Source organism: Astatotilapia calliptera, chromosome 14 (assembly GCF_964374335.1).
Source record: "Astatotilapia calliptera chromosome 14, fAstCal68.1, whole genome shotgun sequence".
Taxonomy (NCBI): Eukaryota; Metazoa; Chordata; class Actinopteri; order Cichliformes; family Cichlidae; genus Astatotilapia; species Astatotilapia calliptera.
In genome coordinates, this window is record NC_137435.1 from 20048881 (window position 1) to 20065015 (window position 16135).

A 16135-nucleotide genomic window follows, 5' to 3' on the forward strand; every position below is an offset into this window, starting at 1 on the left:
TCTGAGTGTTTCAGCATGTGAGCGTCCATAATAACAACGGTACCAGACATAGGCTGTGTTTGTCTTTGTAGGGGGTAATGAGTGTGTGTTTGCTTGTCGACAGTGTATTTACACTCACTGAGAGAGAAAGCAGGAAGGATCAGAGGCTTTTATGTGCTGAATGGGTGGTTTTTCTTTGTTTTGGACTGCAGGTTAATCTGCAGCATCTTGAGCAGTGTTGGCCAACAATTATGTACAATCTGTGGCGCATACTGTGTGTTCTGAAGCAGCTTGTGGATTTCACACTTTGGTTCTATTTGTACTTTTTTTCTGATTCATATGCTTCATGATGCTTTTGCATCTCTGTGAGATTCTGCAATGTTTTTCTTTTTATTGTTGTAACATTGATTTTAAATCTAGGCGATGTGAGAAGCGTGTAGATCAACCTTTTTAGATCAACCCCAACCTTTTTTGCGCCACGAACTGGTTTGTGCCCGACAATATTTTCACAGACCAGCCTTTAAGGTGTCGCGGATGAATACAACAAAATAAAACTAGTACCGGTACCGAAAAAAAGAAGATTTATTCATAGCACACGTGAAAAGACCCAGGAAAACAGAGTTAACGAAATAACTGCTTATTTAAGCAGTTATTTAACAAACGCAGGCAGACAAGGAAAATCTGAACTTGAGCTCTTTTATCTTCATTCAGTTGTCATCAGTTTCACACTGTACGTGTCTGTGTGTATATATACATCAATAGTGAATCTGTTCACATTGACAGACAGTAGGATGATTGTGAAAGGGTTTGGGAAGTTGGATCTGCTGAAGTCTCTGCATACAAAGTCTTGCTGCCCTACCGCAGTGATGACATGCATGTGTGTAGTGTTTGTGTGACCGAAACACAACTCCTTCCAAAAACGTGTGTGAGCTCAACACCTCCTGTGGTCCTCACCATGTAGGCAAACTGGGGTCTGACCCATAAAGGTCTAAGTGACAAATGGCCTGTATTTGTATAGCGCTTTACTTAGTCCCTAAGGACCCCAAAGTGCTTTACACTACATTCAGTCATTCACACACTGGTGATGGCAAGCTACATTGTAGCCACAGCTGCCCTGGGGTGCACTGACAGAGGCGAGGCTAACGGACACTGGTGCCACCGGGTCCTCTGACCACCTCCAGTAGGCAACGGGTGAAGTGTCTTGCCCAAGGACACAACGACCGAGACTGTCCGAACCGGGGCTCGAACCGGCAACCTTCCGATTACAAGACGAACTGCCAACTCTTGAGCCACGATCGCCGTTGCGATCAACATGTTGGTGTTTTTATTGATATAATTATTGGAATATTTACATTTATTTGAAACAACATGCTATCTATAGACTACAGACTCAGAAAGTTGCTAGCATGGCTGTGGTCAACACAATTCCTTGTGAATTGGAAGTTACCATGAGAAGGCACAACTTGGACCATGCATGGTAATGTTTATTCCTGACATGCAAAATGTACACCACAGAGAGGTGAACTGGCACATACAATATACTGGAAAGGAAACACATTAATACACGGAAATGAAGTGGAAAAGTTTGAACTGTTTTACTGACCGTTGGCTTCTGCTCGCCAATTGTTCCAGATGAAAAATGTAGATGTAAGAAAAACAGTAGGGCTGTCGCCTGCACTACGTAAACAGTAGGGCATCTTTGGATTTTGCTGCTTTCGGATGTTTTGCTAAAGTGACTTTTTGTACAACCACGAGTATGAACGGGGACTTGAAAGTCTGTTAACTCGACAGTTAGCAGTTGTACATCCTTTCACTGATGATGATGAGGACTTGGTAGTATCACTTTAGCAGCATAATATAGCTATAAGGTTTCACTTGTTTGAACTGTATGAGCAAGTGAAAACAAGCACTGTAACTTATCAAAATGAAAATGATACAAAATGTAAATTAACCCCGCCATCCAAATAACATTATTGCCCCCAAAATCTATCCAAATGATCTGAATAATGCAACATAGTGTTACTGAATTTTATCTCTGCTCACAAGCCTGGTACATGTCACTGTAACATACTTGTTATATGTATCCACAGGCAGAACAATAAACTGCATCTCTTCGATAAAATTATGAATACAGACAATTTGTCAGGCTTGAACTTTACAGAATGCTTGTGTTTTTTGTTTAAATGCTTTTCATTGTTACTAAGTTAAACTTATAGACCCGCTCGTTGTTTAAAAAAGAAGAAGCATGCGTACATATTGCATATATATTTTCCTATATAAATACATTTTATACCAATACAACAAGCTGGAAAAAACATTCAGTGAAATAATCAGTGACATTTAACAGTCATTGTATAACAATGCCAATGGTGTAGAAAGGCAGCAAACACACGTGCACGCGTGCACGCACACACGTAAAATTAATTATAAGGGAATATGGTGAGGAGAAACAACACCTGAAGGTGTAGCTGAGACTAAGTCATGTTTGTGGTAAATAATTAGATGTACACAAAACAGTCTCACATGTGCAAACCTGCTAGTCTCTCAGACTCCTGGAAAAGGTAAGAAACATGGAAATAACAGTCAAAATGAAGGCAGAGGTTCGGTGATCTACATTCAGGCATGCACTTAGTCTTGTTTTTTTTTGTTTTCAATGAAAAATTATAATAAATAAAAACAATTATGTCCCCTGCCCACTTTCACAAACCTTTGAGTTTCCACTGAGCATCCAGGTACTGACAAAGCAGCCACTATGACAGCCTTAGCAAACCCAGCACCGCTTGGCATACAAACATATAAAATGTACATATACAATGTATATATGTAATTTTTTTCTATCCACATTTCAAATATATTTGTAACTGTATATGCTTTGAATGCAAAAGATTCGATGAGGAATATATGAGGATTATATGCAGCTGTCCAAAGTTTGGCGACCAAACCCCAAATCCATTTTTCGAAAGAAGCTCCATCTCATACAGAGAAAGTCGCTCTCTCCTCATACACAGATTATTGTCTTCATTGAGAGAAGTCCATGTTCCACACTGGGAAACACACGGGGTTCCTTCTGACCACAAACAAATCTGCATTTTCTTCCTCCTCTGTTTTAACCTGACAGATTTACATCAGGATTTTCATTATTTTTGTCAAGCAAATGCTAACCAGATTCTAATACATGCATCTCTGAATGGTGTTTTTCATTTGTTTACTTGCTGAAAGATCATCTCTCGCGAGTTCATTTGGAAACTGTAATAAAGGGAAAGAGAAGAAGTATGTTACACACTTATGATTGCAGCAAAAGTAAATGTAACACACACACAGATGTTGGCAAAGTTGAAAACAGGAAACACATCTGAAGCATGTCATTCTTTCTGTCTGTAAACAAGATCGCTTGAAAAATTTTGGATTCTGATTTCGATAAAACTTTGAGTGTAGAGGGGCCTTATCTTCAAGGTCAACTTAATGATTTATTGGTTGAAAATTGACAAAAAGCCTTATAAGAATTTAAAAGTTTTAGCGTTTGACCTCTGACCTCTCCTTCAAGATTGATATAAAAGTCAAAATGACAATAATGTAATCAATGTAAACATCTGTCATGCTACTCTTATCTCATTTTTACTGCACTACAAACTTCTTAACGTATGTTTAAAAAGAAGAAAGTAAACAAAATGAGTTACCAGGAACATTCTGCCGAGAGAGTGAGCTGCCTTGGCAGATGTTTCTTGGACTACCCTTCTGAGTAGATAGTTCCTCCTACAGCTACACTTTAAACCTCAATCTAAATCTCGGTGCAGCACACTGGACACCATCATGATAACATCACTGTCCTCAAAAATTTGTCCTGCTTGATTCAATGAATGTACCTGAAACTGAGACGTAGACTGTGATCATGACCACGCCCAAGACAATGGAGACGATACTGAGCAGACGAGCCAGTTTACCCAGCCTCTTGGCCCCGTCTATGTCCCCCGCCTGGAGACTGTTTCTGGACTGAGGACACACAAAAGCAGCAAGACTATTAAACAAATTTAATATATTAGGTAGTAGACCAAACATTTTTAGGAAGATCTGTCGAACCAGCCAAACCAAGGATACACTTAGGGTGGAGATTTTCATCTACATATTTATGAGTTCTTAGATAAAGCTAGAGATGCAAACAGTGATGTAGCAGGAACCCTATAAAGTATTATTTGTAATTAATCCAGTTCTTCCTCTAATTTCTTTATTTTTCCAGTTTGTGTAGGAAAAACTAATAAGACCAAGCAGCACTAAGACTTTGTGACTGCCCCAAAACCTGAGTTATTGCACCTGCACCTGAAGAACTCCAAATTGTTTGATTATTATCAATTTTGAACACCCTGAAACTACTGAACTAATCATCCTGGATCAGTCAGGCTCATCGATGGATTTTGCTGATCTGGTGTAATGTGATTTAACATTTAAAAAAAGAAATAGGTGATTAAAAAAACCTTTATTAACTCACGAACATACACAAGTCTTCACACACATTGAGTGTAAGGTGTGAAATTCAAGATACATATAAACCATTGCTCACTGAGCTTATGTACTAAAGTGCAATGCTTTTCCCATTTATGGGTGAAACAAATGTGAAAAGTTCTTGAAAAATGTCCAGATTAGTACATATTTTACACTGAAAACATAAAACACCCGTATGTTCTCCAGAGCTGGTTTTTCTTTCGGCATATACACTGAAGCGCTGAGGTGTACCAATAATTATTCACACTCTAACCTGTGGCTCTTTGAAAAGTCTAACCCTCAAAAGTTTTCATGGGGACAATGTAGTTAGGCAGCATCAGATGGTAGTCTGTAGAATGACTTTGAACACCAAGAACAAGTAGAAGTGAGTTGAGACAAGCTCTGGGTGGTGGGGAAAAGTTACTGGTGTTTGGGGTATCTTCTGGGCAGACGACACAGGACAAAGAGACTTGGTGGTGGAAAGAGGAAGTGCAAGAAAACACTCAAAGGTTAGTGAAGAAACAGTGGGATAGTCAGGAAGATGAATGAAGTGCACAGAGTACTGGAGGCTAATAATATAAAAAAGAGAGGTGGCAAAGCCAAAGGAAAGCAGGCAGGGGTCTCTGTGGACTCTGTGGAGCCTGGACAGGTGGAGGTATGCTCTGGAGAGAAAAGGAATGAAAGTCAGTAGTAGCAAACAGAATACGTGTGTGTGAATGAGAGAGTGGCAGGTGGAAAGATGAAAATGTAAAGAGTATCAAAGTCAAAGGGAAAGTTTACAAGATGGTAGTGAGACCTGCTGTGGCACTGACAAAGAGACCATGATGGACAGGGTTAGAAATGATTATGTCAGAGTGACATCTCACAGTGCTTTGGAAACAATGTTAGAGGCAAAGCTGTGATGGTTTTGACATGTGCAGAGAAGGGATCGTGGCTTTACTGGACAAATGATGAAGTTCCTGGCCGGAGGAAAATACTGAAGCAGCTCTTCAAGAGTTACACTTTAAAATATTTATCATATAGTTAATCAATACTTATTTTAAAAAGAAATTGATAAACATGCAGCACAGTAATGTTGACTTGTGAAATGCAGAGAGTAATTTATTTCAACTGTAAACGGGCAAATCTCATGCCGGCAGATTGGGACTGATGGAAGAATGTGACTTGCAGAGCCAATTGGATGGAATCGGTGAGTGCAGCAGTATGAAGGGGTTGTATATCATTTTAATGCTGAACGTATATTGCTTTGCTTGTACACTGCAGATACGGAGACAGAGTGATTCATGCGTATGTGTGAAAGGTGTGATGGATGGGAATTCTCAGCCTTCTGCATTGCTTTTATGTGAGTCACCCCAAAGATCAAATCTCCCGTTACTGATGTCTCAGGCTTTTCATTGGATTGGCAGGGTTTTTTAACAGTGTATGTTTTTATTTTGTGAAAGGGAATCCACACAAAGGAACACTGCTCTTCACGGTATTGCAGCATGTACATGCACACATCAGATAAAAAAATCTTATGTTGCTGTTTTTCATTTATTTAGTCATAAAACAAAATTTCATCATGTGTGTGTTTTGCCTATAGTTTACATATATCACTCCAAGTATTTGCTCTATAACTTAACAAGTTTCACTTGAGTACTAGAGCAACTAAACAACCTGATCAACCTGAATGGAGATGGCGTTTAAATACTTCAGCAGGTGTCCAGGATGAGTCTTTTCAAAGCAGAGGTGATAAAACAGAAATTGGAACTCTCACCAAAACTTATCTGGTATTAGAAGAAAGAAAGTGCTGCCCTACTGTCCTAAGACTAAAATACATATAAGCTCTACACAGGTTGGAGTTACAGATATAAAAATATGAAAAGTTAAAAAACAAAACAAAGAAATTCATCAGTTTGACAGTTTAACTACACTATCGTATTCCTCAAAAGATTTTTCCCCATTTTACATATGAAAGTTCAAATGCTTTAAATATAAACGGCATTGTGTGTATGAAAGTGTTAATAAAACAAATATAATTAACACTGACTGAAATTAAAAGCATTTTCATCAGAATTAAAAGTAAGAGGTGATTTGCAGGTAGAAGAAGGATCATGACTCAGTCCATGTGTGACTGCAGCAATGAAACCTGCCTACACCTGAGTTTAGCAGCGATTGAGAACTTCATGCTTCATAAGAGAATTTCAGGAAGTAATCCACTATTCTTAATTTCACATTACCCTCACAATTTAGTTTGAAATCATGCTATGGTGTCTCTGTTTTCTTGCTTCATTCAGTCACTGAATACTGAAGAAATAGATTGTTGGGGGTTAGGTGGGAACTGCCTCAAATTCAGATTGAATTACAGAGTAGTTCCCCTGATTACTAACTTGTTACTCCATCGTCTCACTCCCGTGAGATGCTCTGCCTCCAGGCTGTCTGGTAGTAAGATACTACTGTGCACTAGTACACGTGGGTTTGGGACAGTGCAACCTTAGGATAGAGTGGAAAACTACTTTTAAATATGGCATTCATCTCTTCTTTTAATAATGCCTGATGTTTGGGAAATAATAACAACAACCGAGCTCATGATATACTTTCAAAGCAGAATGTCTTCACATTCTTGCATGATAAAGGATTTCAGCTGCCCAGTGCATAATGAACTCAATATTAAGAAGATGAGGAAGTGGTACTAGGCATGGGTGAAATATGAATGTTTTGGATTATTAAAGATGCAGGAAAAAAAGGAGAAATAAATTAAATACACAGCGCTTAACAAATTTATTAGGCCAAAACAGCTGCTCTAAGTTAACAGCTCTGGTAATTATGAAAATTATGTTTTTCTTAGTTGTAGATGCAAAGATGAAATGCACTGATGGTAGTTTTTTGAGATCTTTCTGAGAAAAGCTCACGTCTGCTTTTAAGGGAGGACCTTGGGACCATGTGATGAAAAATGTACATTTGTCAGAATTTTACATTGACAAATATTCTTCTTACCCCTTCAAACTTGAACCGTTAAATAATTGCCAATAAATGGAGAATTTATTAAATCTCCTGACATTTATAAAAAGATGAAATTTGCAATAATTTGCAAAAAACAAAGTTTAGCAAATATGATAGCTACACCTGGCAAAGAATTACTTCTTAAAAGTGTATTATCCAATATATTTGTATTTTTTAGGGAAAAAAAAAATCACACTGAAATGTTGAAGTCTCAAAAACTGTATGTATCAAATATAATACACTAGTCTGTTATGGGGTTAAATTACTGACTGATTTGCTCACACAGTTTATCGCAGCTTCACAAACACCTCCCAATTTTTAATTCTAAAAGGCTCAAACTCAACTTTTGACAGATGCTGCATCGCAATTAAAACAAAGATATTTCAATATAATGCAATTGCTTTAAAACAGTCACCTAATATAATGTACTCCTATATCCTGCATGGTAAGAAACGTAATCACAAAAACTATTTAACTGGACGATTATTTCTAGGATTTATTTAAATTTGATCAAATCTAAATATCTACTACATGCAATGTCTCATCCCACAATCCAGGCTCATGACAGTAAAACAAAAACATTACTTTTTTTTTTTTTTTTTAACTCTCACTCACTCACTCTTTCACAGGGACACACTCCATCTTCTTGCTCTGAGGACTGCAATGTGAAGCTATGGTGCAAAGTCCCGCTGGAGCCTGTATTGATCTTTTCTCATAGAGAAAAGCAGCATCAGCACCTTAAATCAATGGAAGTCCCTTTCAGAAAACACAGCCTATTTGGCCAGCTTGGAGAGAAACCATCAATGGAGAATGGAGGTGATTTAAAAAGATGATATTTTACTTGCATAATGATAATAAGAAAGTAAAAAGAAACAAAGGAAGGCAATGTCAGCACTCTCATTTGGACCTAGTCTTGTTGGATGTTACCTTTGAGACCTGCGAGAGGTTTTCATTTGTGTTTGTGAATATCTGTGTGTAGTGAAAGGGAGGCACCCTTTGCTTCACTGAATCACGCCTGTATTGATTCACAGCACGACTACGGGTCATATTTGTTTTCAGAATGGGAAATTCTACCCTAATTGTAGTGTTCATTGTGCTACCTTTGTACACACACACACGCACACTCGTTCTCTCTAATGTGTTCAAATGTTCAGCAGACAAGTGTGGGTGGTAGTAAGTCAGTAAGTGCTTCTTTTCTCACTTGCCATTAATAATGGAGAACCAACAGCAGCCATGGTGGAACGCAGAAGTGTACAGTGAGAGGATGTTTTCTTCTATGAGCAAATCTGTCGTTTTCCAGGTTTATACATTATGTCTTTCAAAACTTTTAGATTATAATCCCCAAATGAATTTGTACGAGGCTTTTGCAGGGTTTTTTGTTTTGGTATGTTAAGTTAAATCACATTGGTCCGGTGAGGGATAAAGAACATCGCAGTCTCTCGGAAGTGGCTAGCAAGGCTTTTAGACTTTTTACAGAAAATGCCCATTAAAATTTCAAACCACCCATGCGACCAAATGATCAAACCTTCCAGAGCTATGATGGCACAATACCTATTCTAGCTATAAAATGCATTGTAGCTGATGGTTACATACGATTTTACTTGTGTTTATATATTTGCTTGTGAATTCAAACAAACTAACAGAGTGCTAATGCTTTTAAAGACTAGACCATCATAGTATAAACCTTTATCCATTGGCAGATCATTTATAAGTGAACCACTGCCAGGCATATTTAAATAACTCAGAGTCAGGTTTCATCGTTTAGTTCATAGCACAGTGCACTATCATCGGGATAATGTATGCTATTATTAGCATTCTGTTTGTTAAACCAAACACAGTTTATCGATATACAATTCAACTACAAAAACAAAACAGAAATGGGCTATTTGTACTAAAAAAGGGCAAACACTAAGAAACGCTTTCACCACAGGTGAGATTTCTAAAGCAAAGAGTTGTCTAGTTACACCGCTGTCATTATCTAATGTGATGCAAATCACACAATGAAAAGTAAGTTTAGCATCTGTTACTTAGCAATTGGAATGCACAGCTTAAGCTGGTGCAAATGCCATTATTACAACTTTTTTTTTTGCAGGTAGTTAATCACAAATTAATGTGCTGAAGCGATTTCTGTTGCATTTGTCCAGATTTTGCTAATAAAATGAAGAATAGGTTTTACTGAAACATTTGTAAGCTCACATGCAAATACGATATATAAGGACAATATGAAGGTCCATTGAAAATATTTGGGTGTTGGCTGCCTTTTATTCCATTGTCTGTCGAGATGATCCCACACTGCTTCAGTAGTGTTGCAGTTGGGACTCTAGGGGAAGGTTAGTCCATGACTGATAGAGTTCCAATGTGTGTTTTTCTATCCAGGTATGATTTTACTGCACTGGAAGTGTTTGCGACCATTGTCATGCTGAAAATTGAAGCTATCACCAATCAGATGATTTGCAGATGGTATTGCATTAGGTATTAACATCTGATGGCACTTCTCTGTGTTTACAATTGTATCAATTAAGCACCTTGAGGCAACAGTTGTTGTCATTTATATAAATAAAAATAAATGTAATCAATTTTGTCAAGATTTCCAACACCACTGGCTGATAGGCAGCTCCAAACCATGACAGAACCTCCACCATGTTTTACAGATGGCTGTAGACACTCACTGTCGTATCTCTCTCCTGACCTCTTCTGCACATCCTGATTTCACATTTGGATTCACCACTCCACTCCACTGTTGCCACTGATTTTTCAGTACAGTTTTTGTACAATTTGGCATACCTCAGCCCTTTGTCCCAGTATCCCTTCATCAACAATGCCTTCTTGCCAGAAGAAGACAGTCCCTTCCACTGAGACCATCTCGTGAGTCTTCAGTGAACATCTGGGCCTTCAGATCAACTGGAGGGCCAGATGCATCTCTCAGGTCCTGTCAGGCTGGATCTTTTCCCCTATTAAGGACATGGCATTCAGATAACTTTATCTTCTGAAGATTCTTATTCTTTTGTTCTCCACTTCAAAATACAATTTATGTGTGTTGTCGCAGGCTGCTAGTAACAAAGTGCCTGAAGATACAGTTCTTTGCGTAGAGACAACACTGATTCATCCCCTAACTTATCATGTCTTTTTATGTTTGAATGAGTCATAGGTCAGTGTTAAGTGGCCTAACAAAAACATTCCTCTCAATATAGTGAGGTAGAAGCACTGGAATGAAAATGAATGGAAAAACAGCTAAAGAAACTTCTGGACCTTCTGGAAGGCTGGAGAACTATCATACGAGAAAGTCTTGTTCTTTGGAGGCAAAATAGAAAGAAAAGAGGGGTGGCTCAAGATTTCTGTACAATATTGTAAATAAAATGTCCCAATATTATAATTAAAACAAGTGAAGATGCATTCATTTTTAATATTAAATCATCGAGTAGTGGGATTTGAAGATTTTAAAAGCTCCTATATTATCAAATAAGCCACTCATATAGCTAGTGGCCCTTATGCTGGTAAGTGCTCTGTACTATACTTGTACTCAAAACATGACTTTCTATGCATTCAGTTGTATTATTCAGTGGATGATCACATTGTAGCATTCATTGATTTAAAATGATAAATGAGTTGTAGCACACGGCTTTTCTTTTTTCTCTGTAACACTCTGATGAGCTCACATTGGGTAAGAACAGTGTTAAATGCTCTCTGATGGTGACTGCAGCACTTGACTGCTAATAAGATCTCATTTACCTACACACACACACACACATACACACACAAACAAAGCCATCCCGCCAGTGCAGCATTGTGAGACCATATTTTACAGGCAAATCTGCAGCACATGCAGTAATGCTCCTGCAGTTTGGGCATTCCCATTACTGGGATAGGCTAGTGCGCACTGTAAAAACCTATTACCCCAACCTCTCCAGTAACCATAATTGACTGCGTATCTTCAACGTTTGCCAGCCGCAAGTCCTTCCCACCAAGCATCTGTCAGAGATCTTTGGCGGCAGCCAGCTGGAAGTTGGCTTTTATGTGCTCCTACTGCTGAAAGTAGTGGGAGATGATGATGGATGTAACTGTTCCTGCTGTTAGCAATGCACCATCTACAGTGTGGAAAGATGCTGACGCTTTTACAAGGGTAAATGGGACCAACACAGATGGATACTTTTACCTGTTTAAGCGATTAAAAGATGGATATACATCTTACTTAATGTTTGCACTGTCTACATACACAAAAATGTGTATTTTCTTAAATTCTGTGATATAGTTTATGTTTTGCATAATAGCAGAATCTACTGAAGTCTGCATTTACAGTTAGACACAGACAATTACACGAGTTTTGATTGTATTTAAAGCTGGAGCTGGAGACAGGTGTGTGATCTAAAAACAAAACACCTGGATATATTTGTATCCACTCCTATATTTGCGTTTCTTTCCAGCCCTGTTTGAGGTTTGAAAGATTCCTGGGGTAAATATTTGGGTCTGTTGCAGCTCAGTTTTGTGTCGAACAGGCTGGAATACTGTGGATTTGTCAAAGCTTTGTTGCTTGAATCTGCTGCTAAAAACAGCTGTATTTCTGAAGAACTAAAGCAATGAGCTGAAACAGGCTTAAATGCCACTTAGAGCTACGGGACAGTGCCACAGATACTGCTGCTTATCACTCTGATCACATTACACAGCCATTTTTGAGCCATTGCTTAGCTACAAATGTTGATTGCGTACTATACTTATAAAACAAAAGCTATATGGTTTACATCAGGTTTTAATTGAATACACAGCACACAGCACAGTTAATGTTACATAATAGCACGACTGTTAAGCACAAACCCTCTTGGCATGAAATGAAGTCTGAATCCAGATCACTGGAAGCTAAAGGCTCATCAATAATGCAAGTGACCACCAACTGTGGCATTTCATATCAGGCTACCCCTTAAGATGGTCTTTTTTGATCTTTCTGTCTTTCTGTGAATGAATTTCTAAAGTCTGTTCAGCTTCCTCTGACACCTCCCCATTGATACCATTTTAAAAGTTGCTCTTTTTTTTTATCTGACTTTCCAGCAATATCCATTTCACAGTGGATGATGAGTAGCGAATACTGGCACTTAGCACTAATCTGGTACTCCAAAGCTGTATCGTGTGGTATCAACCACATTACTTTTGATTCATCTGCTCACAAGTGAGCGTTGTACACCTCTGTTTTTCCTGTTCTGACTCACTCGCACTTATCTGACTGTGCTATCTGATTCAGCTTCTTCTAATCAAGTGATAGGAACTACTTTATGGCTATTTGCTGTCTCTCTCATGCCCATCTGCCCTTGTAGCGAATGATGTTTTGATCTTCTTTGGGAGGCCCATATCCCCTTTCCTTACCCCCCAGGAAAGAGAGAGGATGTTGATCGCTGCTACTGAGCTGGCTAACTGCTGCAATCTGCCCTCTGCAGAGAAACTAAATTGACTTCTCTCGCCTTCTATTGAGTTAGTGGCCAGCTCCAGTTTCTTCCTCCTTCGCTTTTCTCTCTTCTGCCCTCTGTGAAAACCTCCCTCTGCCACACTTTCTCTCTCTCTCTCTCTCACACACACACACACACACACACACACACACACACACACACACACACACACACACACACACACACACACACTCACTCACTCACTCACACTCTCTCTCTCTCTCTCTCTCTCTCTCTCTCTCTCAATGCCATTAGCCAGCAACCGACTTGTGAATGTCAGTGGGTTCGTGATGATGGCTCAGGGAAGTACAGGCTGTCTTGTGGATACCGTCTGATATTCCCCTTGGTGTGTAGTCCCCGCAAGAGTGATATTACAGAACTAATGGCTTACTGCATTTCCTCTGCTTTGTTTCTCTGTAGATCTGAGAATTGGCTACTGGACAGTGTCAGAAGTAAAGTGCGCTGAAAAACACAAATGGCTTGAAACTAAGGAGCCGTCAGCCACCAGGAGTTAAAATCGTGACACAGGGAAGTTATGACTGATGGCGCTAAAAGAGTTCTGCTAGAATGGTTCCAGATACTTACTGCAAAGGTCCGTCATAGGCTGTTTGTGTCTGTACTGCTCAAGAACAGCAGTTTGCCTTTCTCTACACTTACAGTGCAGAACACATTAGATATTATGGCTAACAACACACTTTGCTAAGCTCTATTGTGGCTGTTACAGAGCTTGAAGAGCCTATATACATACGATTTGTAGTTTACAAGCCTTTTTTCTTATTTTAGATGTTTTATTGTAAATGTGGAAAAGAGTAAAAATATAGTAAATATAGCTGTGGTAATTTAGGCAGGAATTTGATACAGTTTCAACATATTGGTAGAGAAGAATATATACATACATAAAATTTTTGACCTTCACACTATGTTCTGTTTATGAATTACTTTATTTCAAAAGTTGTGTGTGTATATCACATGGAGGCAAATTTACATACGTGATTTAAATATACCAAGCTTTTTGAAATGTGTGTAAACACTGGACTTCCTGCTGATTGCCAGACAAATTATGTGAATGATGCCATTTTTAAATAAACACAAGCATCTTTCTTTGCATTATGCATTATGCACTTTTATAAGCTCATATGTGCAGCACACACTGGTACTGATGTATCTTTGAGAGATATAGGCATAGTATTGTGTAAAAAAACAATACTAAAAAGCAGAGCCTCAAACAACAGCTCCACCATCTTCGCTCCAGACCTCACTGCAGAGGGAGACAGCAGGAAAGTGCATCCTCAGCATCACAGATCAGTTACATGTGCTGCGTTTTGGAATGCAGCCCATACAAAGGTCTATCTGCAAAAACACAACATTTTATTTACAATTCTGTAATGCCATATCTGACTGAAGTAGCTTTAGTGTCTTAGCTGCACCCTTAAATTTCCTGTGAAGGGATACATCAAGTATCAGCTCCTCTGAAGCAGACCATCTGGCAGCTGAGTGGAAGCAGCCAGCGTGAGATCATTTAAAGCCTCAGCAATAGTGAAAGATAATGAGGCACTGAGTGTTCTGTGTGTATAAGTCAGTTTTTCACATACATTTGCACTTCTGTTATTTATATATATATTCAAAAATTTAAAACCTTTAAGTGTAAAAGTGTCAGAAACTCTTTTAAATTGTCATCCAAGCTCTGCTAAATGGTCTTTCTGTCTAAAATTAATATGACCATTCACCCAAACGCAAATGTGGTTCTTAGTTAGGGATAATAGCCATACTTTAAAAAAAAAAGCTTCCTTCATATATCAAAAGGCTGTAAAGGTAAAGGGCATTCTCAAATATAAAGTGAGCCTTAACTGCAAGAAGCAGTGATGGAATCTCAAGAGCCCAGTCCTCTTTTGTTCCAAGATCTTAATTTACTCAGCAATAACATATTTAGGGGTTTTAACACTTTTGACGAGGCAACAAGATGCTCACCATGATGGAGTACACCAGTGCCACGATGCTGATGGGCCAAACGGGGCAAATGCAGGAGATGATGACCAGGATGAGGTAATCCCGGGGCTTCGGGGTCTCCTGGACTGCGTTGCCGGTGGAGGAGCGGCTCAGACTCGCCTTGGAAGGGGAGAGAGGGGCGGAGGCGGCCAGCTGCCCGGTGGAGCCCGATCTCACGGAGACGCTGTGGCCGTTCTCCTCGGCTTCCAGACCCTTGTCGCTGCCCACGTTGACCGTGAAGGAGGTGGACATGTTCATCTGGTTCCCTCCAGGCTCAGTGGTCACTGCAAGTAGTTTCTCAGTTTCCTGGAAGTCTGGCGGCGGAGCGCCTCCTCCGCCCTCACCCAAACTGGATCTCTGGAAGTTGGCATCCGTGTTGATCGCCATGTTCACCTCTCAGTTAGAAAGATATATTTATATATTTATAAATTTGTGAAAATAAATATCTGTTAAAAATGTCTTAAGATTGATTACAAAACAGTGAATGACGGCACTTTGACTAGTCAAATTTTCGTTTTTACAACAAATCTCTAAAGCTGAGATCAACTTTGATAACGAAGAAGCTGACACGCCGAGGTGCGGTGGACGGCTTCAAATTAGATTATCTGAAAGGCGGAGAGATTTGATGGAAAAACTTCCTAAAAGCAACGAATAAAATCAGATGAAAGCAGCCTGACTCCTGTAAACATCATTTTCCTCCTTCGATCACTTGTCTTGTGTTCACACCCGACACTTGAGTCATTTCAAAAGGAGCTCACAGCACAAACCGTCCCTCCTCTTTGACACATCCAGATCAGTGAGAGGAGCTTCTGTCACCCATGCAGATCTAGATCCAGTCCCACCACTTGAGCCTGTGTCTGTTTGTTCTTGCAGAAGTAGCTTCAAGGGTTTCCTTCTCCTTTCATAAAAAAGAAAGATCAAAGTCAGACGTGATTTTCGAAGCAGACCCCCCCAAAATCGGACACTTTCTCCTCCTCTGTCTCCAGGAACACAGCCACTGCACTCTACTTGGGACCAGTGTCATGTTAACGCATTTAAACAGGGCACTTCCGGCGACGATGCACAAAATAAAACTCGAGCGTTCTCAACAAAAAGCCAGTAAGGGAAAATAAATGAGTTCATCCTAACTGGTTGTACTGGCATCATGTAGGTTATTTATTTATTTTACTACGTCAGTAACAGACAAAAAACCCCTTTTTTTGTCTTTTGTTTTTTTGCACACACAGTACTGTGCAAAAGTCTTGAGCCACCCCTAAGACTTTCATTAGCCCACGTATCTG

General features: G+C 39.3%; 1 protein-coding gene across 2 annotated transcripts; it reads right to left on the bottom strand.

Annotated features, from left to right (window-relative positions):
• Positions 1-3119: 3119 nt before the first annotated feature.
• trarg1a (trafficking regulator of GLUT4 (SLC2A4) 1a) lies at positions 3120-15877 on the bottom strand. 2 transcript variants are annotated; one of them, XM_026193462.2, is made up of 3 exons: positions 14838-15851; positions 3843-3969; positions 3120-3225 (listed from the first exon to the last, which is right to left on the bottom strand). In XM_026193462.2, exons 1-3 carry the CDS (start codon positions 15240-15242, stop codon positions 3215-3217), a joined length of 543 nt encoding a protein of 180 aa, XP_026049247.1. In that variant the 5' UTR covers positions 15243-15851; the 3' UTR covers positions 3120-3214. The 2 variants fall into 2 exon arrangements, with proteins under 2 accessions (XP_026049247.1, XP_080144640.1); XM_080288514.1 differs by lacking the exons at positions 3120-3225; positions 3843-3969 and adding an exon at positions 13792-14219 and having other exon boundaries at positions 14838-15877.
• Positions 15878-16135: the final 258 nt, after the last annotated feature.